Source organism: Engraulis encrasicolus, chromosome 22 (assembly GCF_034702125.1).
Source record: "Engraulis encrasicolus isolate BLACKSEA-1 chromosome 22, IST_EnEncr_1.0, whole genome shotgun sequence".
Lineage (NCBI taxonomy): Eukaryota > Metazoa > Chordata > Actinopteri > Clupeiformes > Engraulidae > Engraulis > Engraulis encrasicolus.
In genome coordinates this window covers 49,080,270-49,105,722 of record NC_085878.1, presented here as the reverse complement: position 1 = coordinate 49,105,722, position 25,453 = coordinate 49,080,270, and the positions used below count along the sequence as shown (strand labels likewise).

General features: G+C 43.4%; 1 protein-coding gene across 1 annotated transcript in view; it reads right to left on the bottom strand.

Annotated features, from left to right (window-relative positions):
- Positions 1–24,597, bottom strand: part of LOC134438832 (protein unc-13 homolog C) — a 178,642-nt gene extending 154,045 nt beyond the window's left edge. The window contains exons 1-7 of the mRNA XM_063188513.1: positions 20,635–24,597; positions 14,928–14,950; positions 12,109–12,139; positions 11,713–11,816; positions 9,563–9,568; positions 8,865–8,936; positions 1,705–1,924 (exon numbers count right to left, since the gene is read on the bottom strand). Of these exons, the coding sequence (XP_063044583.1) occupies positions 1,705–1,924; positions 8,865–8,936; positions 9,563–9,568; positions 11,713–11,816; positions 12,109–12,139; positions 14,928–14,950; positions 20,635–24,514 (4,336 nt within the window). The 5' untranslated portion in view covers positions 24,515–24,597. The remainder of the gene's footprint in view (positions 1–1,704; positions 1,925–8,864; positions 8,937–9,562; positions 9,569–11,712; positions 11,817–12,108; positions 12,140–14,927; positions 14,951–20,634) is intronic.
- Between the last annotated feature and the right edge of the window lie 856 nt (positions 24,598–25,453).

Here is a 25,453-nt window from a genome sequence, read left to right as displayed (position 1 = left end):
GGAGAATTAGCATTCTCTACACATAGTCCGCAAAGACAAATAATTCTTATATTTAGTAATAGCAATAAATAAATAAATAAAGGGAGGAGAGTGAATAAGTGTGTGTGTGAGAAAGAGAGAGAGAGGGGGGGGGGGTCAGGCAGAGAGAAACAAAGAATATGAGGGAGATTTAGAGAAAAGACAGAGAAAGAGATAGTGAGTGCTAGAAAGAAAGAAAGAAAGAAAGATTGGCAGAAGCAAAGTGAATGATAGCTGCAAGCAGCAATGCGGGGCCAAGCAGTAAACTTGCCAGAGTCGCCACGGCAACAGAAGGAACTGCAGCGCCCCCTTTGGTCCAAATCTCGCCAATTTTGGTGTGCATTCCTTGGAGGGGAGTGTGATCATGTAAACTAACTTTAGATTGAATTCGTTGAAGGGCTGCCGAGATATGAGCTCACTTCCTGTTACCTGTTGGTGGTGCTAGAGAGTTTGAGCTTGGGGTCTTGATTTCTTTGTGGGAGGTCATGAGATGGACTAGAATGTGTGCAAAAAGTCCTAACAGAAATTGACTGACGTTTGCTGAGATATGACCTCACTTCCTGTTTTATCACCTTCAAGACAATTTTGATTGGCTGTCACCGGCAAACGATAAGAGGTGTCCAAAATTCTTTTGATAACCTAAAGCATATCAGTCCCAAGATGACGTTTACCCTTTTGCAAGGCATTCTGACCAAAATTGTGGGACAAGTAGCATTTTTATTGAATTTCACAAAATTCAAAATGGCGGATTTGTTTCTTCCTGTTGACATGAAGTCATATAGTGCGTTGGATTCGGCTTGGCCCAAGGATTCTAGTGATAGTATTATTTGTAAAATTAGGCATATGGTGTAAAAGCTACAGGCAAATATGTAGCTAGAATTTTGACCTGTTGGTGGCGCTACAAAGTTAAAGCTGGGTATCTGATTTTTTTTGTGGTAGGTCATGGGATGAACTACTATCTGTGAACAAAATCCCAGCCTAATTCGACAAACGGTTCCTGAGATATGACTTCACTTCCTGTTTCACCACTTTTACGACCATTTTGATTGGATGTCACGGCTAAACGATAAAACATATCCAATATTCCTTGAGACCCCATGTGTAGCTCAGTCCAGAGATACTATATACCGAATTTCGGGCGAATTGGTCAAAAATTGCGGAAAAAATAGCATTTTTATTGAATTTTACAAAATTCCAAATGGCGGGAAAACTATCCTGGCGGAAAATGACGTCATATGCGTCGGATTCGTCTTGGCTCAAGGATTCCAGGGATATCAAGTTTATGAAAATTGGCCCAGCGGTTCAAAAGTTGCAAGCAGAAATGTACCTGCAACTTTGACCTGCTGGTGGCGCTAGAGCGTTGGGGCTGGGGTCTTATAAATTGCTCTGGGTAATGCTGAGACTGGCCCGAATGTGTTTGCCGATTTACAGCATTTTCCTACCTACGGTTCTATGGGCTGCCATAGACTTGCTAAGGAGAGGAAAGATGCCTACGTAATAATAATAAGAATACCAGCTAACACTATAGGGGCCTTCGCCAGCTTCGCTGCTTGGCCCCTAATGATAGAAAGAAAGAGAGGGAGGGAGATAGAAACAGAGACAGAGAAAAAGAAAAAAAGACAGAGAAAGCGAAAGAGACAGAAAACGCAAAATGAGAAAGATAGTTAGGGTGAGAACTAGACTTACTCTGTAGGCAGTCTGCATTAAGGAGGTCCTGGCACTTCTCGTGGCATTTGACACTGCACTCAGAGCAGCGCATGCCCTGGCGCGCGATGCCCCACAGCAGCCCCTCACACTCATGGCAGTATGTGGGCGCCGTCGCCGTCCACACCTCAAAGTTGTGAGGTGTGGTGGAAGAGATCGGGTAGATTAAGGCCTGCAAAGTCTTCCTCAGCACATGGAGTTTCTGAAGACAGAGGAGAGATAGGAGAGAGGAGAGAGATTGGTTGATTGAGCTCTTGATTAGGCATCAGTACAGTGCAGGCTCTTGTTGCAGGCTTACAAATGACACTTGCTGTAGTCTAGTCACATAAAGCGGATCATTATGCTTTATGCTGTCTGAAAATAAAACGAGGCATAGTTCTTTCCCATATTAACTAAATGAGTGCAATAGAGAAGACTGACAAGTCCAAAAAAAAGTGCGTATTCAGAAAATAAAAATGTTAATTGCAAGGAAAATAAATGGCTAGATTTACAGTATGCATTTATATTGCTAAAGGTTATTTACAGGTTGAGTTATTACAGATTACAAGTCCAAAAAAAAGTGCGTATTCAGAAAATAAAAATGTTAATTGCAAGGAAAATAAATGGCTAGATTTACAGTATGCATTTATATTGCTAAAGGTTATTTACAGGTTGAGTTATTAGATAGGCCTAGTCTACCCATGGCTGAACATAGCATGAGATGACATGAAATCGCACACCCTGCTTCAATCACGGAAACATGAAAAGGGCAACTGCGCCAGCCAATACGCTAACAAGGCTCAAATCTCATAATATATTTCCCAGAGTCCATCTTCATCTTGCAGTGCACGCATAGCATATTGATTTATGTTTCAGTATTAGTACATACATGGCTCCCTCTTTGTTTTGTCAATCAATTCAAGAAGTCAGATACCCCCACCACCATCACCACCAACACCCTTCATTTTCTCCGTGCCAGTAGTGAATCACAATCAGAATCAAACCCTGACCTTAGCACTGAGCCTGTACCACTCAGTTGGGGATGCTTTATTGTTGGAGCGATGTGTCCAAGTGTCTCGAGTCATGTGACCATAACAGATATCTAACCATCGTTTGCTTCTTTGTGACAGGGGGAAATCAATGTAGCCATAACTTCTGCCCTTTTTACTGTGTCTGCTCAGCGCTTCGGGGGTGGTGGTGGTGGCGGAGGGGGTAGGTGCGACGAGGGAAACATGGGCCGGCGGGCGCTGTGAGTTACAGCTGACAGAGACGCAGACAGTCTATTGAGTTGTCCAACTTCTTCAGCCATGCATTTTGCCGAGAGTTTTATAGCCTTTCTGTTCCTGTTCCTATTCCCGTGCCGACCGAGCCCCCTCACTGGCCATTTCATTAGCAGCCAATAATGTTAACTGTGTGCAAGGATCCAGAAAGGGAAAAAAAAGAAAATAAGGTAGCCGTACTTCCCGAAGGAGCGGATTACATTAAAGGGCTTTGGAATGAAGTCCAATGATTTACCTCATAAAAGAAGCCAGGGCCAGCATTTGCGCTAAACCAAATGTTTGTCTCAATAACAATTCAGGTGTTCTTCACATGTCAGCATAAGCAAAAGGTGTTTTTTTCAGAGTACTTTCACACGGCACACTATTAAAATCTTACACTTAACTGAGCTAGACCGAAGTCATTAAAGTCTTTGGAGAAGCGTAATATCCTCGGGAGGCCCCGCTATAGGCCTATGTGCTTGTGGCGTTACTGATAAAAAAAGATTTTAATGAAGCGTAAACATGACGAAAGTGCCTTATTTGCCAATCCAGGTCATGTGTGGTCATGAGTTAAATTGGATATTTCAGGCGGAGCTCTCATGCTCTGCTCTACACAGAAGCACCTGAATGGAGGTCGGCGCGCTTACTTAGGTGTGGTGTGTGCTGTAACTGCACCATTATAGGCATAGCATAACGGGGCCACAAATTACACAACACTGTGCAGTACAGTACAATACATAGTAAAGTACAATACAAAACGTGTTTTTAAAGAGATATTTTCCAGAATGCTATACTGTGTAGTATCCATTCTCAAAAGCATTCGAAGAGTGATGTGTTTGTGTTGTGCGTCTCAGTTAAGATTAGTGAAATCACTGTTTTGTTGTTTAAAATTGGGTAGGAAAAATCAGATAGCATTAACCCGTTACATTATTACATTACATTTAGCAGACGCTTTTATTAAAAATGACAGTTATTTTAAAGTGATGTTGTGCCATTTTTGGGAATAAATGAGTTAAATGATTGAGTTGAACCTTTCTTCTGTATTTACAGTTTACAAACTTTACCTCCAAGCTAGCAATTAACATTGAATTCTATGAGACCAGCTAACTGTTAGCTGGTCTCGTAGGATTCAATGTTAATTGCTAGCTTGGATGTACAATTTGCACTGCCATACTCAGTGAATGGCTGAAATTATGTGATATTGTGCCATTTTGGAAATAAGTTAATTTTACATCTCCCCTTTTGGATGTTTTTGGGAATAAATGAAAATGTTTTTTTGAAATGTAAACAAAAGTTGCCCCCATTAGAATAGCTCATATCTCGGAAAGGGCTGAGCCAAAAAATGCAGCGTCACCGGGTACTGACAAGTCAAGGGTAGCGTGAGCAATACAACAGCACATTGAAATTGGCAGGAGTTGCCCTTTAAATGATTGAGTTGTACCTTTCTCCTGTACAGGGTACAGGGTACAGGGTACTGCCTACAGTCCTTGGAGCAGTGTGGGATTAGCTGCCTTGCTCAAGGGCACCTCAGCCTCACCTCAGTGGGCGGGTGGAAATCGAACCTGCAACCCTCTGATATAAAACACCCTTCTTCTTAACCACACTGGGCCATGGCTGCCTGTTTCCCATTTTCAACCCATTTCCAATTCCAATTTACTTTATAATCAAAGAAAGCGGCAGATTTGTGAAACTGTAGGCCTTTTAAAATGGCGTTTGGAGAAGAGCTCTTCATTTTGTGCTGAGGCAAGAAATGCCATAGACATTAATAGGGTAGAGGCCATACTATGTATTGCATGTGAGACAGCAGCAAGAGAGAGGCATTTACTCTCATCAGGGTAAAGAGGGGTTGACGTATGACAGACTAACCATTACCGCTCGAAAGGCTATGGCTCTACTCAACCTTTTGTGCTTATATTGCAAGTGAGACAGCACTTAAGTGCCCTGCAATTAATGAAAGGTTGACCAGTCAGCTAAAATCAGAAGTTCCACTGCATTTAATTTGGGCTCAGTGTTGACACAAACAAATGCTAACATGTTACTCACAGTTTGGCACAGGGCCAGGAACAGACACACGTGCCAAGACAGTGCAGCCATGTATAGTAATCCTATCACTACAGCAATATCTATATATAATAGCATTATATAACAGTTGACCCCATGGAGCCTAAAACTGCAGCTGTACAAATCTGTTTTTCCTGACAGCACAGAGAGAACTGAAGAGCATCTCATCATGGGGCCTTGCTAGCTGGTGGTGCTTTAAGCTTGGGCGCGTTATTTACCTGAAGCCTTTTCAGCTTTCAAAGTGTTTCCCTTTTTTTCTTTTTGAGCAATCAAATTGTCGTTTTCAAGGCAACTTCCTTTGTCTCATTAGGAGCTCGTTGCAGAGGGAGATTATAATTTTACAAAATGCATCTTCAGGGCTGCTGGCAGTTTTGTTTGGGCTTGTTTGGAACACAATTCTGGGAACCCCCCTTCTTCCTGGTCCCAGGACAACTGGCCCCTTTCAAAGGGACCCTTTGTCCCCCTCCCCACCAGCTTCCCTCTGCGTCCTAACAGCTTACTGCAGAGTGAGGGTTTTTTTATTCCACATAATGCATCCTCCCCAAGAGAGAGGAGTGGTGCAGGTTGATTGGGGTTCTCTAACTCTGCAGAGACTAGTCGGCTGCCCCACTTGCTGACACACACTTGAAGCGAAGACGATAGAAGCTGTTTGCATGTATTCTTCTTTTCTTTTTGAAAATCTGTTCCATCCAAATGACGAGGATTTAGCCCCGGGCAGCAGACGGCTCTGAAAGGGAAAGTGGCGGCACAGGCACACACAATCCCCTCAGCATCCTCCATATGCTGTTTTTGTCCCGCTCTTCAGTCTCACTGTGCAGTCTGCAGTCTGCAGTCTGCACTGTGTGCGTGCGTAGGACTATAGTCACAATGCTTGATCCCTGACATAAGCCGTTATCGATCAGAGACAGCTTCTCCTAGACAGAGGAGCACCATGTGACGAAAAACAATATCAGCATCCCCTCCCGCTGCCATAGACATAGTATCCTTGACAACCTGAACATTTTCAATAGCCTTCACCGAAGCACCGCAGTTAGCACAATGCACATTCTTTGCCCAATGAGAGTCGGCGTCAGAGAGGCTCAAGAGCTATAGTGTCAGGGATGTTCACCTCTGATCCTTCACCCATGGTTAACGATGGAGAGAACCTGTCCATGGCATTATATTGGTCCATGATACAGTCATTAGCTTCTGAAGATATGTCTCCAGCACACCGACAACACAGGAATGAATGATGAAGGGGGAAACCAAAGCTCTCAAAGCATCAACGGGAAAGCACGCTAGGTATGCATTTGTGTTGGATGTGCATCTTCAAATAACGTGAAGTCAATTAGATTAGAATGTATCTTATTACTTATTTGAGATGTATGCTTCCACTCTCAACAACACATTCCACAATGGTTATCACCCATGTTGACAGTCAGGGTTACATCACTCTGTTTTACCTGGCTAAGTTGAACCTATTTAATTGGTATCATTTCAAATTAATGTGATGGTCTAACAGAACACTATACACACACTTCAGCAAAAGCCCATCCTCAGCTGAGCACTAAGATCTGTAGTGCAAGAAATCCATGGAAATCATCTAAATTCCAACCAAGAACCCACTCCCCCACCTCGTAACTCCACTCCACATCAATAGAGGCCCTCGTAAGCTGACGTAATACTCCACAGCATATGGCTTTGGTTGGCGAGAACACGCTGGGCCGAGATTCCTCACAGGGGATGCTCTCTCATGGACTTAATGCAGCGAATAACACACCGACATCTGGACGGCCTACTTCCACATTGCTGCCGCTGCTACAGGACAATGTGAATATGCTGTATGCACACACACACACACACACACACACACACACACACACACACACACACACACACACACACACACACACACACACACACACACACACACACACACACAAACATCTGATCTGAACGCAATACCACTACACATCAAACATTTTTTACACTGCTCTGATGTTCTCTGAAGCTTATGCAGTGTATGTAGCTACGCTGGAAATGAAATGAAAAACATGACCTCTATACTGCTGATGTGATGAATGAAGAGAATGGCCCAATACCTCAATCCTTGTGTGGAGCTTTTTATTTAACCTAAATTAACGTTAAGTCTAGAGTACACAGATTCAGGTTAGTGTGTCATTGTAGTGAAGTAATGTGTGGTTAAATTAGGAAGTAAATAGTCTGGGGACATATAATTATAAAATCCACAGTACATACACTAGAATGAACTCTCAGGTCCATGTAATGATACGTTTATTGAACTGAACATGGAGCAGAGGTGAGAGACTTGTGTAGATTAGTGTCCAGCAGACTCTGAACTGGGATCAGGGAAACATTCATGATAAAAGTCAAACAAGATTTTGAATTGACTCTATGTCACAGTTCACAGTCCTTCAAGAAACTGCTGTATGGGGAGCAGAGAGCAGCATGCTATTGCGCATTACTTTCTGAAATTGCATTACGGGGGTTCTCTCTTTCACTTATTTAGTGAATTGCAATCAATTGCATAGAGCTCTAGAGGTCACTGAAAGGAAAGGAAAAAAAGAGAAAAGACTAGTGCTCCACACATTGATTAAGGCGCTCAGCCTTCCCCCCAAAGCTGTAGCTCCTCGGCATCTAACACAAAGCAGGGGCCATGATTAAAAGGGGCCTCTTGTCCACATAAAGGAATGGCCAGATCATTCAAAGACAGCAAGTGTAGTCCTTTCAGCCATGCAGCACGTTCAAGTTCATTCTCTAGTCAATACAGGGGGATCATCAGTACTCCCACCACCACCACAGTTTGGCCTGCTCAATGAAACGAGCCTAAGCTCACTTCACTCTGTTCATATTCAAATGCTGGGAAGCTGTCCAGGGCTGCGTTTCCCAAAAACTCTTAAGTGGTACTTCAGCCTAAGTAATGCTGAAGTATGAGGTGCACCCAATAGTCAATAAACCACATTACTAAAAGTTTATACATATGATACAATTTTATAGGCCTACATACAATATTTTTTCTGGCACAGGCTTGCACAAAGTTCATGTGCGATGTCAAATAGTGTATGTACAGTATAAAGTTTAAGTGATGATGTGAAACCTATTTCTGATATATTGCCTAGGGGGCATCTCATATTTAAGCAGCACTACTTAAGCTTAAAGTGATACTGTCCCATTTTTGGAAATAAGCTTATTTTACACCTGCCCTTGAGTTAAATGAAAGGGTTTTACCGTTCTCCTATACTTTCAACCGTTCTCTAGGTACGGCAGTGCAAATTTTACGTCCAAGCTAGCAGTTAACATTGAGTCCTATGAGACCAGTTAGCCGCCAGCTGGTCTCATAGGACTCAATATTAACTGCTAGCATGGAGGTAAAATTTGCACTGCCATACTCAGAGAACGGTTGAAAGTACAGGAGAAAGGTGAAACTCAACGATTTAACTCAAGGGGAGGTTTGATATGAGCTTATTTCCAAAAATGGGACAGTATCGCTTTAAGGACTACTTAAGTCTTTTGAAACACAACCCAGGTCAGTCAGGGATGTTCTCATTGGGATTTTAATGATTTGACGTCTATATTTTCCCCCTACTTTCATTCCTGCTTCATCACCTGTGATTTGATGCTTATGAAATATGAAATGCGACATACTGTAGATATAAACTCACCTTGCCTTGCTTTCCTTTACTTGGTCTTTCGTGAGCCTGACTATGAGGCTTGTGGCTGGCGGCCACATGGCACTTTACAGTACATCGCTGATGCTATTATGATACTTGACTGGCTGATCTGAGTGGGATGTAGTATTCAGGGTGTGTGTAATGCCGCTGTGTCTGTTGACAAAACACTCACCAGATCCTCGTTGTTCAGAGTTGATCTGCTCACCAGGGCGAACGATATGCCTGCCTTTCGAGCAGCCAAAGTCTAGGTGAAGGAAGAAGAGGCGAAATTCAATTCAATTAGGGCTGTCGTGATTACAGCACGGGTGAGAACACAAGCTACCAGAGACACTCATACATTATTTATTAATGCCAGAGTGTTGTCAGGCCATGTTGGCTATGATGTGAAGCATTCAAATGTTCAATCATGCTTATTAATTCACATCCTACATTCTGATTGGCTGCCAGTTATCCACAGCTGCAACATGTGGACAGCCAATCTGCACAAAGAAGAGTTGTCTATACAGTATTTGATTGCTTCTGTTGTCGCCCAAAAGTTGACGCTAGTTACTTTTGACACTGTTATCAACAATGATACAGTGGCTAACAAATAGCAGGGAGTTATCGTATCAAAAGCAATCACAGGACTAAGCATGCATGTTCCATTTAATAAGAAGAAACCACAGTAATGAAACAAGACAGAGCATGCAAGCTTTCTAACTACCATTACATACTCCAGGCATTTTGAAGTTGCTTAAAAGAACACGAGGTGACACGAAGTTTTACGCACCATAGTGCAGTCCATTGAATTGAGAATATTGAGTTTAATACACAGCAACAAAAGACAACAATAGCATACAACAAAAGAATAAGAAAAAAATCCAAACTTACCAAGGCCTGATATATCCAGTCAGTCACGTTAGGAGGCGAGAGGGGGAGAATAAGGAGAATTAGTAAGTGTCTACAGTGCAGTTTCAGACCTAACCTTGCATCATTCTGGCATAGCATGGGCATTTCTAGTGCCATGCAGAGTAGAGTGTAGTGGGATTTATTGTCTGGCCACTAAGCAGAAGGCACGCTATGCATCTGTGCTCATCATCACGCTGCTATCTTTACATACATACAATCTCTACTCACTCATGCATTACCGGCTGACAATTCACTCATGCATTGCCTTTTGTGTGACCTTTAGCCCAAAGTACTGAAAATGAAGATTTTTAATAAAGAATGATTATAAAATATAATATTTCTGCTGTCTACACTGCACATTGTACTCACAAATAGACAAACGCATGAGGCACACATTTCTCATGTGTATAGCCAGTGGTATAAGACTGACTCACGTCGAAAGAAATAAGGAGGTCAATTTTAAATCAAAGGATGTCCAGGTAGAAATGTTGTTGGTAGAAAGAGATAGAAGGTTTGTTTTGAAACACTCAACTAGAGCCAAAGGAAGAAATGTGACAAAAGAGGAATGCAGACATCGACAGCTGACAATATTGAGCTAGTCTTTACCATCTACCAAAGCACCAAGTTCACAGTATCCCCAAAGTTATGGTAAAGACCGATGGAAAGCCGTTTGCACCTTGAAAGCAAAGGAATGTAGGAGAGGAAAAGTGACCTCTACATGAACTCAAAACGTGTTGATGTAAGTTTACCGAGCATGCACTATCACAGCTGAGGTTGCTGCAGGCAATATCGTCATCATCACAACCATTTTGGAAAAAAGTAAAACAAAATAAAAAACAAAAGAAAATAAAAGAAAAACAAATCACTGTTTCCAAAAGTAAAACAGTGAGTGTCTAATCAAGGACTTGAAATGCATTGGTATGGTTTTGTTTTAATTGCTTAATAATTATCTTTTGGCACCTCATTGCCCAAAAGTAGGTGCTCCTCCTGTCCTGAAGAAAAACAATATACTTTAGGACTGCTGTTGCCTTGAAGCAATCACACAGCCAACTAGGGGCATGTACGGACAGAGTGATAGACAGATAGAAATAGGGGGAGGGAAGCATGAGAGAGGACGAGACTAAATTTAACCGGTGAGCTGCTGACTTCATCCGGGATTGTAAAAGACGTGGTGGTGCGCTGCTTTTACATGATTTAAAAGCCTGGGCACAGTTAAATCAGAAGTCAATGAAGTCCTCAGTTTATATTTTTGGGTCGAGTTGTCAACATTTCATGTTTTTTATTATTATTATTTGCCTTCGAGTCCTCCCCGGCACTAAAATGTCCAGGCCAGGCAACGTCAGGCTTAGCAGAAATCTGACAACCCACTGAAAAATATCACCCATAGAAGTCATGGGATCGTGTGGGGATGAAATATATACACGCAAAACCCAAACACAAAAGTGACACCCATACTTACCAAGACATTGTTGGTTTTTAATTTCATGCGAGATATGGACAAATACAGCATCATTTTTTGTCCTTCAATGCTTTATGAACAATTTGCAAGTAATTACGAGTGAGACATCAAGCCATGTTATGCTATGATAAAAATTAATACATAATTCTTAACTTAAATTAAAAAGGGACAGACATTTTTGAATTTACACAGTTACATGCTAATACTTCTACTGGTATATCATTCACCAACACATAAATAATGCTTTTCAATCATATTGCAACATAAAACAACAGATACGGACGTACACATGTATATACAGAAAATGCTTAGGAAAACGAAATTATTCATTCCAAAGAGCAGTCATTCAAAAAACTTATTTTTTTGGATAAAACAAAGACTCAACATGAAATATGAACTCACAAAACAGACAAGACATGTATCCTAATAGCACAATAAGGATTGAAGTCCCATCTAGATCAAAAAGTCCTTCATTTTTTATTTGCCAATTTAAGGTGAGATACGACCCACTTCAACTATATTTAATGATTAACACAGAGCAGTACTGTAGTGTGCAAGGATGTGGCGTCCCCACCCTGGTCCCCACACCACCGCAGCTAACATGGCAGGAGGTGCTGTGCTGGATCAACTCTGTATAAATCAAAGATAAACCTTGTTGAGGCAGATAACTCACCAGGTCTCGGACAATGGGCATGGTCCTCTTGCGCCGCAAATCAGGCATGCTGTCAATACCATAAAGTATGCTGCCAGCCCTGCAAGAGCAGACAGATTTAGTGTCTATTAATATCATAATAATGCTGTGCAGTGTAAGACATTACGGGGCTAAAAAGGCTGATTTGATTTAGGGGCTCTGGCAAACAACTAGGGCCGTACGTCAATTCGCCTCGGCTTTCCCACGCTTGGCTCTCTGCTGCTGCACTGCGCTTGTGTACATGTGCGTGCCACCAACACATTTGGGCCTCTCAGATGCCAAAGACTTGCAGACACTTGCACAGCAGGGCAGGTGAGAAACCTGTCAGTGGACCAAACAGCACCCTGGTGGGAACTCTGTGCAGAGAGGTGACGGGACAAACACCCAAAATAGATGGAGCCAGGTGTGGCTGTCTGAAGGCAGCCAGCGCTTCCTCCCAGCAACCAAGTGTGACATGAGATAGAGTGTCATGAAACAGGTGACTCAAGGCCAAGCATGGTAGTCTTGTTGTCTGCCTGGCTGCGTTCATAGTCCTCTCAGCCACGAATACACGCACAACAGACAAATGAACAAGTAAACAAATACATTACTAAGCCTCTGAGTAAACACTTGCCGCTTGCACGGCAACCTGGTATACTATTGTGCTGTTTACGTCTTTCGGTGAGACATCGGTGAGAAAGGGGGGAAAATAAATGCACGGCACCGCAGTGAAATTATATCTGATGCCGGGAGATTCTGGAGAAAAAAATTGTATCCTGAGATAAGCAGGGTCTTTCAGCAGGGGGTCCTCGCTGCAGAATGCAAACCGAGTGCTTCTGAAAGCTTGGCAGCATCAGACACTTCAAGGTGTTTATTACTGCTGCTCTCTCTCTCTCTCTCTCTCTCTGACTCTCTCACTTCATCACCTTCATACTGATGAGGAATTAGTTCAGGCCACCAGTGGCGATCCTACAATGACTGGCGCCTCAGGTGAGGCCCCCTATGGCGCCCGGCTCCCACCACAGCCCCGCCCCTTGGCGAAAAAAAATGCTAAATCGGCAAAAAAAATCCTTATAACTGCTCATAAAAAAACCTGCTAATACCATGTTAATGCTATAGTGTGATTATAGCACGCAAATAATGTGTTAATAGTGGTAATTTGAGATTTTTGCATGTTGTCAGTGCAGAGTTTCAAGATTTACCCGCTCACAGGTGCCACTCCAGGCAATTTCCCTCTTGCCCGCCCCTAAGAGCACCCCTGACCGCCACAGAGAGAGACGTAAGATGCTGCATGTCTTGAAGCAGGCCGGCTCTTATCACTTGCCAAACTAAGCCTTAAGTAAGCACTCTTCACACATAGAAGGAAAACACATGCAAGGAAAACAAACCAATAACTCTACGGCCAAAACATATCCACGACACCTCAGAGACATGGCCCATTTCCTTCAGAAGAGGGCCAAATGGCATGTAAATGTTTATGCATGTGTATGTACTATATTGCATCACAGCCACTGCCACCACCACAGCCTCTGGCAAAGGCACACCATCTCACAAGCAAATACTATGAGCAGTTTCATGAAAAACAGACAGGGGTCTGCTCAACACAACATCATCTATCTTAATAACTGTACCGGTACATATCACAACTTCCTGAACACGGATGGATACACATGGTTTATTTCACCTGTCAATCTCATGCAGCAGCCTATCTGCACTGTGACTCTGCACTGGGCGTTTTTCAGTCTCGGGAGAGCCAGACAGCAAAGAAAGTAGGAAATGAAAGTTTTCCTCCTCCCGTGACCCATGACTCTTACAGATATCACTCCGGAGCCGGCAGTGTGGGTTTTGTGGATCACCTTGTGTGCACCCTACTGTGACAATGACCAGGGCCGGCACTAGGCATAGGACCACAAGGCAAACGCCTAGGGCCTTAAATGTTTCGAGGGGCACCAGTAACGCCTACAGTCCCACAGAATGTTAAGTGAAATAAACCATCAAACTTTACATTGATAATGGTTATTCATGAGTACACAGTAAATATGTACATTATCTACCTTTGCAGGCACCAATTTGTAAAAAGGAAAAGGAGCGCGCGCCTAGGGCACCAAATAGACTAGACCCGGCCCTGACAGTGACAGCTCCCATCCCTGCGACACTAGGAGGGTGACGTGACACAGCCTGCACTGGCCCCCTGGCCCCTATTTATCACTGCCATTCTCGCCGCTACGCTTGCTTGCAACTCTCACTATGTTATGAACTCTTTTTTCCATTTTCTTCCTTTCCTCCTTGTTTTTGTATCCACTCATCTCCAAGAAGGCAAGCCACAGTCGCCGCCATTACTGCAGCAAACTAAAAACAATCAATTTAACGGACAGCTGGTCACTAATGAACTCTCACAATGTGACCAACGCTTGTTTTCTACCACTCCGGATCTATATATAGAAGCTATCGCTGTAAATTAAAACCATCAATCCAAAATCAGAACAGCCTGATAAACTTATCTGATGGTGAAAGAAAGTTAGGCCAATAGTTATTAGCAAATATTGTATGAGGGGAAAGTGCCTGTAAGTTCTGCAATTACTCAGGGACAAACAACAATACACATAAGGGTCAAATGTAAAACTATTCAGTTGGCCCCACTGTAAAAGTGTTGGAATAACAGTTCAAAATATACTGTGTGTTTGTATTTGGATTTCAGGTATGCAAGGTCTACTTACCCTCCTGCGCCCAAGGCATCCAGGACGCCCAGGGCACTTCCAACAGCCTTTGGAATACACAGAGACAGTGTTAGCACCACGGCTGTTGCACAGCAACACAATACTTTGCTTCAATTTTACTCTTAAACACATGCGCACACATCAAAATAAATACAGAGGGGAATGTGGGATTATGAAATGACAACAAAATAAATAACTAAATCGTATATGTATAGTACATTCAGTAATATTAAATACAAAAAAATAATGTTCCACAGCTAAATGCATGCAAAACTAAAACACAAAAATGACCGGGGATGGTCAGGGACAGATTAGACCACACTGCAGCAACACTAATGTGAAAGGATGGAGGTGTCAAGGACCTTTTAATCACTGGTAATTTAATAGAGAGAGTGTGGCGAGTCTGTACACGGTGAAGAATGGGAAAGGGGATAAGAGAGGGACAAGATAGATAGCACAGAGACAGAGGGAATACGATGGTACAGTATAGAAACTCAGAACCTGTGAATCCAACGCATTGCTATCTGCAAAGACAAAGAAAAGAGAAGAGAAGGGCAATACAGAGCGCAATGAGATTAGCAGGTTTATCCCCTCAAGGCAGTGTGAATGGAAAGATTATGTGCAAAATAGTACAACGCAGAAACATTGCATTCCAAGAGATAGCTACAGCACATGTATAACTCGAACTGGAAACGTTTAATTTTAAAATTATTTCTGCTCATTAACTAACACACACACAAACACACGTGCATGTGCGCGCACACACGCATGCACGCATGCACGCACGCGCGCGCACACGCGCACACACACACACACACACACACACACACACACACACACACACACACACACACACACACACACACACACACACACACACACACAGATTTCATGCCAATATCACACACATTCATTACACACAACACTACCCATGCTCTGCTGATGTGCACAGCCCAGAAAATATATTACTGACCTAGATTTGATGAGGGAAAGTGTAATAGAAGTTCATTGGCTATGCTCCTAACTAACAGTTTAATGTTTCGCTGGTTGCAATTATACATGAATCCACCTTAACGGTTCTGCTCTAGGGATACTCTCTTGTGGAGTCACAACTCCTTTGTGAACTTTTGATAACTTGAGCAGTTATCTTTTTTCCTCCTAAATTTAACAGCAATCCATTTTAGTGACTCGGCAGCAACTAAATCAGGTAATCGGAGCACCACAACAAAAACTCCCCTACTGTATCCACAATGAGGGGACAACATGCACAAATGGTTCGATGACAGCTATGTTGACTGGATGTTAAGATATGTTTGTACAAACATATACAGTAATGCTGCCCCTGCTACTTAGCAGAGCTCTGCTAATGGATAGTGGACTCATCTGATGTTCTGTTTTGACTAAAAACAAAGAGCGTTTCACTTCCAGCTGGTGTCAAATATTCAGTGGGCTATATACCTACATGTGATGAGAAAGTCTGACTCATCACCACATCTCTATCCACCTTATCACCATGCCCACAAACCATGCCAATTTTTGACATTTTCTGCAACCACAGGATATCTGGTCAGCTCAGCCAATTTCAAGGCCAAATTATAAATGGTGGTCAATTGTGAGGTTTTTCACATTTACGTTTTTACTTCATTTAAATACCCTAGAGGTCTATAAACACCATGGCCAGCACAGATGAATGTACAAATGCACAGTAAAATTATTTCATTCAAATAGGTTCCTCCACATTACCATTTCATACCTTGAGATTTTACGCTATGCTAACATTAGCATTGCAGAAAACAGACAGACACAAGTGTAGGCCTATAGTAGACCACTTCTTGCATGTATAGAACTATTTTAAAGCTCTTAAATGTTGAGCTTTTGCCTGTACGCTAAGCGGCCACAGGCGGACACAGACCGGCGACCTGATACTTCGGCCAAATATCAAATGTCTCACTAAAGACTCAATAAAATTTCCCTGATGCACACCCGGAATTGGGGTGGCAGTCATGTTGCCGCCCTTGCAATCATGGTTAATAAGGTTAATAAAATTACATGAATATACATTTGCCAAAGATACGATTACACAGCAGAGGAACAAGGTAGAAACAAATGTGAATAAAATCACGCAAATCAGTATTTATTATTTGGCTAGTTGCACTATCCCTTTTCCACTAATAGGAAACAACGTAGGCTAAAAGGTGTATGTAGCCTCTTAGTGCAGATGGGGTCACCGTCAGGCCTGTTCACTATTTTCTGAAAATACTCAACTACGTGTAGGCCTACATCACACCAACATTGCTATGACATTACCGAGAGCCTTAAGTAACAGATTAAAACATAGCTATTACAATGTTGGTGACAGTAAGTTACAACATGGACTCTGTGCTAAGGGGTTAAGAAAATCTACCAGTATTGTAATCTTCATGGTAAGCTCATGGTAAATCATGAGCTAATGTGTGTGGAAATCGTGCTAATCACTGTGCTCAGCAGCATGTTGTTGTAAGTGCACAAACACAAACAGCAGCTATCTTTAACGCCATTTTATGCATTCAGCACATGCCCTTTTTGTTAGTAGCAGTAAAGCAGAGAGGGCTGCCTTCTTTGACCCCATATTTCCCTCCACATAGCTACAATACTTCCTTGGCCATTTGCTACAAGCCCCTGAGCAGATTCTGTGCCTGGGCAGGGAATGGGGCCGAATAAACAAACAGTTCTCAAAAAGAAGCCACAGCCCTAAATATGTGACTTTAAGTTGTTTACTTGCAACTGGGCAAAACATAAAAGAGGAGTATAATATTAGGAAGCTGTGACTTGGGTTTTCTGGCCTTTTTAAGCATATAACAACATAATAATAACAACAAATTCACATCAGTCATTTCATTAAATTGCTTTCACTGTACAAGCAGATATATGCCAGCACATGTGGCACACCCAAGCGCTAATTGAAACCTTGGCCATCACTGACTGCAGAGACCAAGAGAGACCAGCTCATGCAGAAATGCCTGAAATTGCTATTCCTGCTCTGCTTCATCTCTGTCCACATTTTCTAAGGCAGTGAACTGAAATCATTCCTGTCCCAATAGCTGATTGCCCCTCAGTTGAAGCCCCACCAACCAAAAATAAAACAAAAACAGCACACATTGTGAGCACAGAGATGGCTAGCCCTCGAAGCGCAGAACGAGAGCGAGAGAGAGAGAGAGAGAGAGAGAGAGAGAGAGAGAGAGTGCGAGAGAGAGAGGAGGAGGAGGAGGAGGAGAATAAACACGATGGAGCGAAGATGTAGAGTGGCCTGCACTCACTCGTATAGTCCCTCCCCTGAACACACTGCAACCAGGAGTAGGAGACGGAAATAAATATTCACAGCAATGCTGACCTGGTTAGACGATGCCCTTGGGAGTGCAAATTAGCATCTCAATACAGTAGCTGCAGGAGTTAAGCGAAGATTGGTCTGGGAAGAAGAAGAACTGTGCCAAGGTCCTCATACAGCGCTTTTAACACATGTGCTTTTGCAACAAACAATTGTGTTGATGTTTTAGCGTCAGTTGAAACACGTAGGCATTACACTCCCCCATTGATTGGAGACAAAAATATGCAGCCAGGTACAAAATGTTAATGGCTATTGATTGACATTGTTCATACAGCTGCCTCTCTGCATCTTGTTTTGACTATATTGGATATCACTTGCTTTCCTTGACGCATGTTGCTAATCATTAGAAAGAATATGCCATGGCAACTTAGCATGGAGTGGATTCAGTGGTGCTTGTCCTGCCTACATACAGTCAGAGATGGTCTATTGGGAGAACTAAGAAAAAAGTTGATTAGGCAGCAGATGATGTTGAGCTCCCTTTTTCCTGAAACTACCCAGGTGTACAGAACTCAGACACTGGTTATATTAAAGCTACGTGGGTAATGTAATTTTAGAGGTCTTGATAGAAAACCGTTACTTTCATTCCTCCACTAAAAATTGTCCATTCTGACTGCAGTTCAAACAACATCCTCCATGGGACACACAGCACAGTACTGGCTGGCTTTCACTTGTATACTGCAGTGGCCACCACAGTACTGCCCTACAAATGCAAAGTGCAGTAACTGCATAATTTGTCAAAATTTGGACTGAAAATTGTCTTCCTGAATTGAACCTCCTTTATCTTGTGACTAAGCTTTATGGTCCAAATGTGTCCCATTTTGGAGAAATTGCTGTGTCATATTTGCAGTAACTATTCCTAATATCAAGGCTTCGAAGGCATCTTTCTCAGTTTCAATGTTGGCGTAATCAGTGCAGTGCAGTGCAGTGCGTTTGTAGAGCAGAGTAGCAGTGACACGTGAGGTGGTTGTATCTAAACATACCTGGAAGCCAACATACATATTTTAACCATGACAATAGTGGACAGATTTGTGACGAGTGAGTCCAGCTCAGCTCTGGCCACAAAGCAAACGACAATACACTCACACTGCACAAAGCACTGCACACTGGTGGCGAACACTACAGGATATTGTGTCTGAAGTTGCCAAATGTAGGTCAGGAGCCTGTTCACTTTGAATAAGGCTGAGCATATTCCCTTGGCTCCCTGTGACAGTAATAGAGGGCCCTTTGCTCTAAGCACACCTACAACCGCTCCACACAGGTGCCAAGAGGCGCGCTGCTGTTGTTATTGTTTTCCTTTCATCACTCAACGCACATTCATCCTGAAAAGTCCATTGACGGATTCACAGATCTGCATATGGGTAGATATTAGCATACTGCAGTGAGATTTTGCAGCTTTCTCCACTGAACTGCTTGGGAATTTGTGTGGGAAAATTAGGTATATCAACTACATTACCGTTAGTTGTGCTATGGATATTTCTTATCTGGATTAGGATTTACAATCTGGTTTATAGTCCAATGGACCTGAATATCACATCACCTACTGTACAATATGACTGATATCATCATAGTCTGAGGTATAAGGGAATACTGCTACTCAAAGAGACATTTTCCTATGCTTTTAAATCAATGAATAAATGCAGTGCAGCATCTGAAACCTGATTTAATCTGGAAGAGAATGGGATAATGACTAATTCAAGAAGTATGTCCTCATCACTGAGAGGTTCCATAGATGAGTTCACACAGCCCACGGTGACGTGATGAAAGACTGGCATTTAATCATAAAACTGATCTATGTTTCCTTAGATATAGCTTAGGTAAAAAGTGGTATTTTAACCCATATTTGACAAGTGCATGCCTACCAGGGCTTGGCATTAACTTTTTTGCTTATCGGCCACTGTTTTCCCGAGTCACTAGCCATCCAGCTATTCTACTAGCCGCAATTTTTTTTTTGTTGTTGTTTTTTTTTAATCACAACGCTACATCTAACCTCAGATGAGGTGCTTAAAGCAAGACGATGAGTGTATGGGTTTCTACATGGAAATAAAACAAATAGAAACTGAGTAATTGAGCTTTTTCATTAACTTAAAAACATTGATACACAAGGGGGAAAAGTGCAGAATATACACTATTCTGATATGTCATACCATAAAATAAGTTACCTGCCAAATTTTCTAGTGACACTGAAATTGTTACCAGCCACAGCCAAGTTTTACCAGCATTTGGCCGGTTGGCAGATGTCAGTGTCAAGCTCTGGTGCCTACGCTACAGAGCTCTTTTTGCTCTTTCTTCAGAGAAGTTAAAAAAAAACCTTAACTAAACCGTAGCAGACTCAAGACCTTTGGCAACAGAGCCTACAGTATTGCTGCCCTCTCACTCTAAAATAAACTAACTCCCCTCCCCATCACATCTAACATACCACCCTCACTGCTCTAGCTCAAAAACATCCAAAAGCACATCATTTCACAGAGGCCTTTGGCTGTTTCTAACCCAACTACCCCTCCCATCCACATTTTAACAACGTTTGAATGAGTTGCAGGACTCTCAAATAGTTAACATCCCCCCTCCTCACTGGCATAGCTCAAAAAGCTCCTCAAAGCACATCATGTGACAGAGGCCTTTGACTGTTAGTCCCCCTACCCACAGACTTCCTGCATATACACACATGCACACACAAACGTACACATGTAAAGTACGTACAGACATACGGTACAGTATGTACATTTCCATGCACACCATATCCATGCACACCGCTCCATTGAGTATTTTTAAATGCACTATAGCCAACAAAACAAAGCAATTATCATTGTTATTAACTGAAGAAAATATTATGAGGAGAAACAGTACCTCCTGCAAGGATTTGTTGCTGCAGCTCATCCATTTGCTTCCGGTACGCCCTCAGTGCAGCCTCTTTGAAGGTTGGACGAACTCTCTTCTTGGGCGGGGCTTCGGCTGGGGGTTGAGCAGGTGTAGTCTCAGGTATGTTTTTGTTTTCATCCTCTTGCTGTTCCACATTTTCTTTAATGGCCTCTTTCTCAGTAGCCTCAATGGCTTCCTCTACCACCTCAGTGTCCTCGATCTCCTCTACCTCCTCAACCTCGTCTATGTCCTCTGTCTCCTCATTGTCGTCCGCATCCTCGGTCACATCAATGTACTCCACCATGGCATCATACTCCTCAGTGTCCTCGGTCACTTGGTTTTCGTCATATTCCTCAACGTATTCTTCCTCATATTGGTCGTCGAGGCTACAGTCGTATTCTAGAACAATGTTCTCTTGTGGCATGTCGTAGTCCTGAGGGGCCTCCTCTTCCTGGTCGGCTTCTTGTTCTTGCTCTTGTTCCTGTGCTTGTCCTTCTTGATATTGCTCTGTCCCATACTCCTCCTCCTCCCCCGTCTCATTAGCATTGGTTCTGTTTTCTAGATTAGCCAACACCTGTTCCATCACCTCCACATAATGTGTCTCATTGTCCACGGGCTGCTCCGTGGCCTGCTCCGCCTCATCGTCCGCCTTGTAGTAGAACGAGTCCGCGTACACGTCCGAGTCTATCGTGGTGCTGGAGTCGTTGACTGTGGACTGGGAATTGGACCGGAATCGGCCTAAAAACGAGGAGGAGCTAGCGGGTTCCTCCGTGGGAGCGCTGGTGGTGCTGGTGGTAGAGCCTTTGTTCCAGACTACTTCCAACGCAGATTTGGCTCTCTGCAGGGTGTTGCCAAAACCAAAACCAAAGGAGGATTTCTCGCTGAGGTCTATACTAAGCCTACTGCTCCAGGATTTGGGTACCTCTTCCACATTTTCGGTCCTGATTTCACTTTGACTGCGGTACATTGGAGAGCCTTTTGGATTTTGTTGAAAGTGATTAACATTAACTTCTTTGAACTGTTGGCTTGGTAGAGGCTGTGGTGGAGTGATGCTTTTGGGTTCCACCACAGGTTTGCTTTTGTTTGCAAGTTTAGTTTGTGGTGGCAGAGTTTTGCTGTCTACCACAGGTTTGCTTTCAGCTGCAGGTTTAGTTTGTGGTGGCAGAGTTTTGCTGTCTACCACAGGTTTGCTCTCTACTTCAGGTTTGGTTTGTGGTGGTTGAGTTTTGCTTTCTACCACAGGTTTGCTTTGCACAACTGGTTTGCTCTCTACTACAGGCTTGCTTTGCACAACTGGTTTGCTCTCTACTACAGGTTTGCTTTGCACAACTGGTTTGCTCTCTACTACAGGTTTGCTTTGCACAACTGGTTTGCTCTCTACCACAGGTTTGCTTTGCACAACTGGCTCATTTTGAACTACCGGCTTACTCTCCACCAGTGGTTTGCTCTCAGGAATAGGCTTGGTTTCTTTACCTGGTTTAGTTTCTTTAACTGGTCTAGTTTCGTTAACTGGTTTGATTTCCTTTGTTATCTTCTTATCTTTAATTGGTGGAGCCTCTTTGACTGGTTTGCTCTCTCTGGCAGGCTTACTCTCTTTCTTCGGTCTGCTCTCTCTAACAGTTCTGCTTTCCTTCACTTGTTTGACCTCTACCATTGGCTTGACCTCTACCATTGGTTTGACCTCTGCCACTGGTTCACTTTCCATCAGCTCGCTTTCAATGGCAACGTCACTGTCTACCACAGGCTCCGTGGAGGGGGTACTGTCCAGTGTCATGTAACTCTCGCCCTCAAACTGCAAATCCACCTCCAGACATTTTGTGATGTTCACAGGGAAGCCAGGATTGGCTGCCGGGTCAAAGGGGCTGCTAACCTCAGAAATTATATTATGGTCTGCGGAGGCGTCGAGGCCTGAGTCGGCACCTTGTTCTAAGTGGTGCCAGTCCTTCCAGGGAGAGAGATCTCCCTGCAGAGAGACCTGCGACCCACTGTAGTGGCTACGGTCCCCTGATATGCACACCAGCCCATTGCTCACACCACTGTCTATGGTGTCAGTCGTCTCCACTTCGTTACGCTCTACATACTGAGTGTTCTCCTGACTCAAGGCCTCGCCGGTGGGACTTGCGTACCAGGCTGAGGCCATGTCCTCCTGCTTTCGTTGCCACAGTTCCTGATCTGAGGAAGAGAGGAGAGAGGATCCATTGATTCTGGTGAGGTACTGGCTCTCTGAGAAGTCCTCTGAGTAAGACTGGCACAGCTTGGAGCAGTCTGACTCCGAGCGGCTGAGTTTGGGTGTGGAGTAGTCGCTTTGCGAAAGCCAGCCGGGGGCTCCGTCTGAATAGTAAGGCTTGCCCTGCTTGTCCTGGTCATCGTAGCTGTCGTCTGCGTAATGGACCGAGCAGCCATATGATGCGTCTTCATGGCGGCTTTTTCTGTCCGACTTACTTTTTTGGACTGGCTTATTGACCATTGCATATTTGTTTTTGCTAAGTTCATCTAGTTCCTTGTCACTTTCCATCGAGTCCCAGTCATCGCTCTCTGTCATTGCTTTGTCCTTAGTTGACACTTTTATGTCCATGCTCTCATATGTCTGTGAGGAGCTGATCCCTTTCTCTTTCTTTTCCTTCGACTCTTGGCCAAAGCCATCGGTGGAGATCGATATACCTGTTCCTTTAAGTTTATAGCTCTTTTTTAAAACTAAATCCCTGTCTTGTGGGGATGAAAAAATAACTATAATAGGGCGAGGTTTTGCACTGGAACATTCTCTTTGATGCCCTAATCTATGGGCCAGTTCGATTTTTAGTGTCTTATGTGCTTCAGCAAAACCCATTTTCTCCTTTAGGATCTGATAAATGAGATCATCTGTTTTTTCAAACTTGTCCTCAGGCACGTTTAGAAATCTCAGCGTCGATTTGTTGGTCTGATGACTGATCTGCTTGATGTAGTCGTGTATGTCACGCGTCTCCCGCCGCGACTGGACGAAGCCGGAGCGGAGTTGCTCGATCTCGGTCTGCACCACCTCCACGCTGCTGGAGATCTCGTCGATGGAGCTCTTGAGCGCGTTGACATGGCCACGCAGCTCAGAGAGCTCGGTCTCAATCTGGCTGATGCCCTGCAGCTCCTTGAAGATCATCTCCATGACATCCTGGGTCTGGCTGATGCAGCCCGTGGAGCTGGAGCCAGGCTCCAGGGTGGTGGCCTTGTGCTGACGCCCGGCCCGGTCCAGAGACTTGCTCCTGATGCCCAGCGTCTTCCTCCAGTTGCTCACCTCTGAGTCGGATGAGACGCACTCTTGACTCTTCTTCCATTTCCTCAGCTTGCGCAGCGCGCCCAACCGAAGGGTATGCAAGCTGGTGCGCTCGGTACGCTCGCCTTCTGAGCTCCCATCTGACGGTGCCAGACTGATTAGGCTCTTTCTGTTTCGTCTCACTGGCATGGTGTAGGCTTTTTGTTCATCGAATCTATGGACGAGTTTGGCCTCGTTTAGAGAGTCAGAGTAACTGCTGTCGATGGACAAGACCTCGTGAAATATATTTTCATTATTGTTCAAGAGAGCGTTTTTTTGTAGCCCGTTAGCGATGGCTACACGGTAACTGAATGTTGGCGAAAGAGATGAGCAGTCGTTTTTTCCGTCGTCTTCTTCAAGAGAAATGTTGCGTGCAGATGAGCATTTGGATATTTTTTTCACTGTGCTTTTTAGAGCCGTGGATAATGTTGGATTCCGATCATGCAGTTCTGGGGTAAGTTTTGGTTCTTTTTTAGTTTCACTGCTCTCTTTCTTCTTTGTGGTATTCGCCAATTTCTTTGTAAACATTCCTTTACAAATCTTAATAATGTAAGATGATAGCTTTTTGAGATGGGCAGAAACCATGGAGGTCAATGTTTTGTTTTTTGTTATTTCTCACCCAGATGCAGTGAAGCACAGCAGGTTTAAAATTCAATTGTGCAGAAAAATGAGCACATGGAATACGTTGTCTCAATATTAGCCCTGAGGGATGATGGTTTTTGATAAGACTTGTCCTTAGATGCAGTCATGCCAAGCTAAACTGTTGAATGTCCTTGATAAGTGTCATATATACTGTAAATCCAACTGTTGATGATTCTTCATGTCCATCCAAAGTGATCTAAAAGACAGAAAGGAAAAATGTCAGCTAGGGAACACAATATAATATTCATGTTTTCATTAAAAAAGACGGTTCACAGTTCAAAATGCCTTACAACAATTGACTTACAAGTTAAAACAAGATCATTAATTATTTCAAATAAGTCACAGGGTAATCAATACAGATCATTAACTGTAAAAACAGACAATCACAATCACCGTGTGCCCAAATTTATTTTACGACCAAGTAATTTGGTGCGGCAGAGCAGGGCTAATTTCATGTCCCCATATAAGAGCAGGGGGTGGACTCCCCTATGTGTTCCAGTGGCCATGTGTATGGATTGGTGAAGCCCATCACGGCCAAGGACCACTGATGGAAACACTTTACGAAGGGGAAAGGCAATTACTTTAATTGCATCATTGCTCATGATGCTGTGCTAGTGTGTACTTCCATAGACCACTATGGCGGTCCAGTCTCACGTCATGCAGCAGCTCAGCGGTTTGCCATGAGTAGTCATGTGTTTTTCACAACAACCACAGATTACTTCCACCATGGATCCAGAAAGAAGACGCCATGGTCAAGTAACAAGTACTGAGGCTCTGCACCACACCAACACCATTTTACAGTCCGTTCATGGTATCAACAGCATCAATATTACAGCAAAATAGAGGGTGTGTGTGCGTATGTGCACACGCAGTATTGCATAA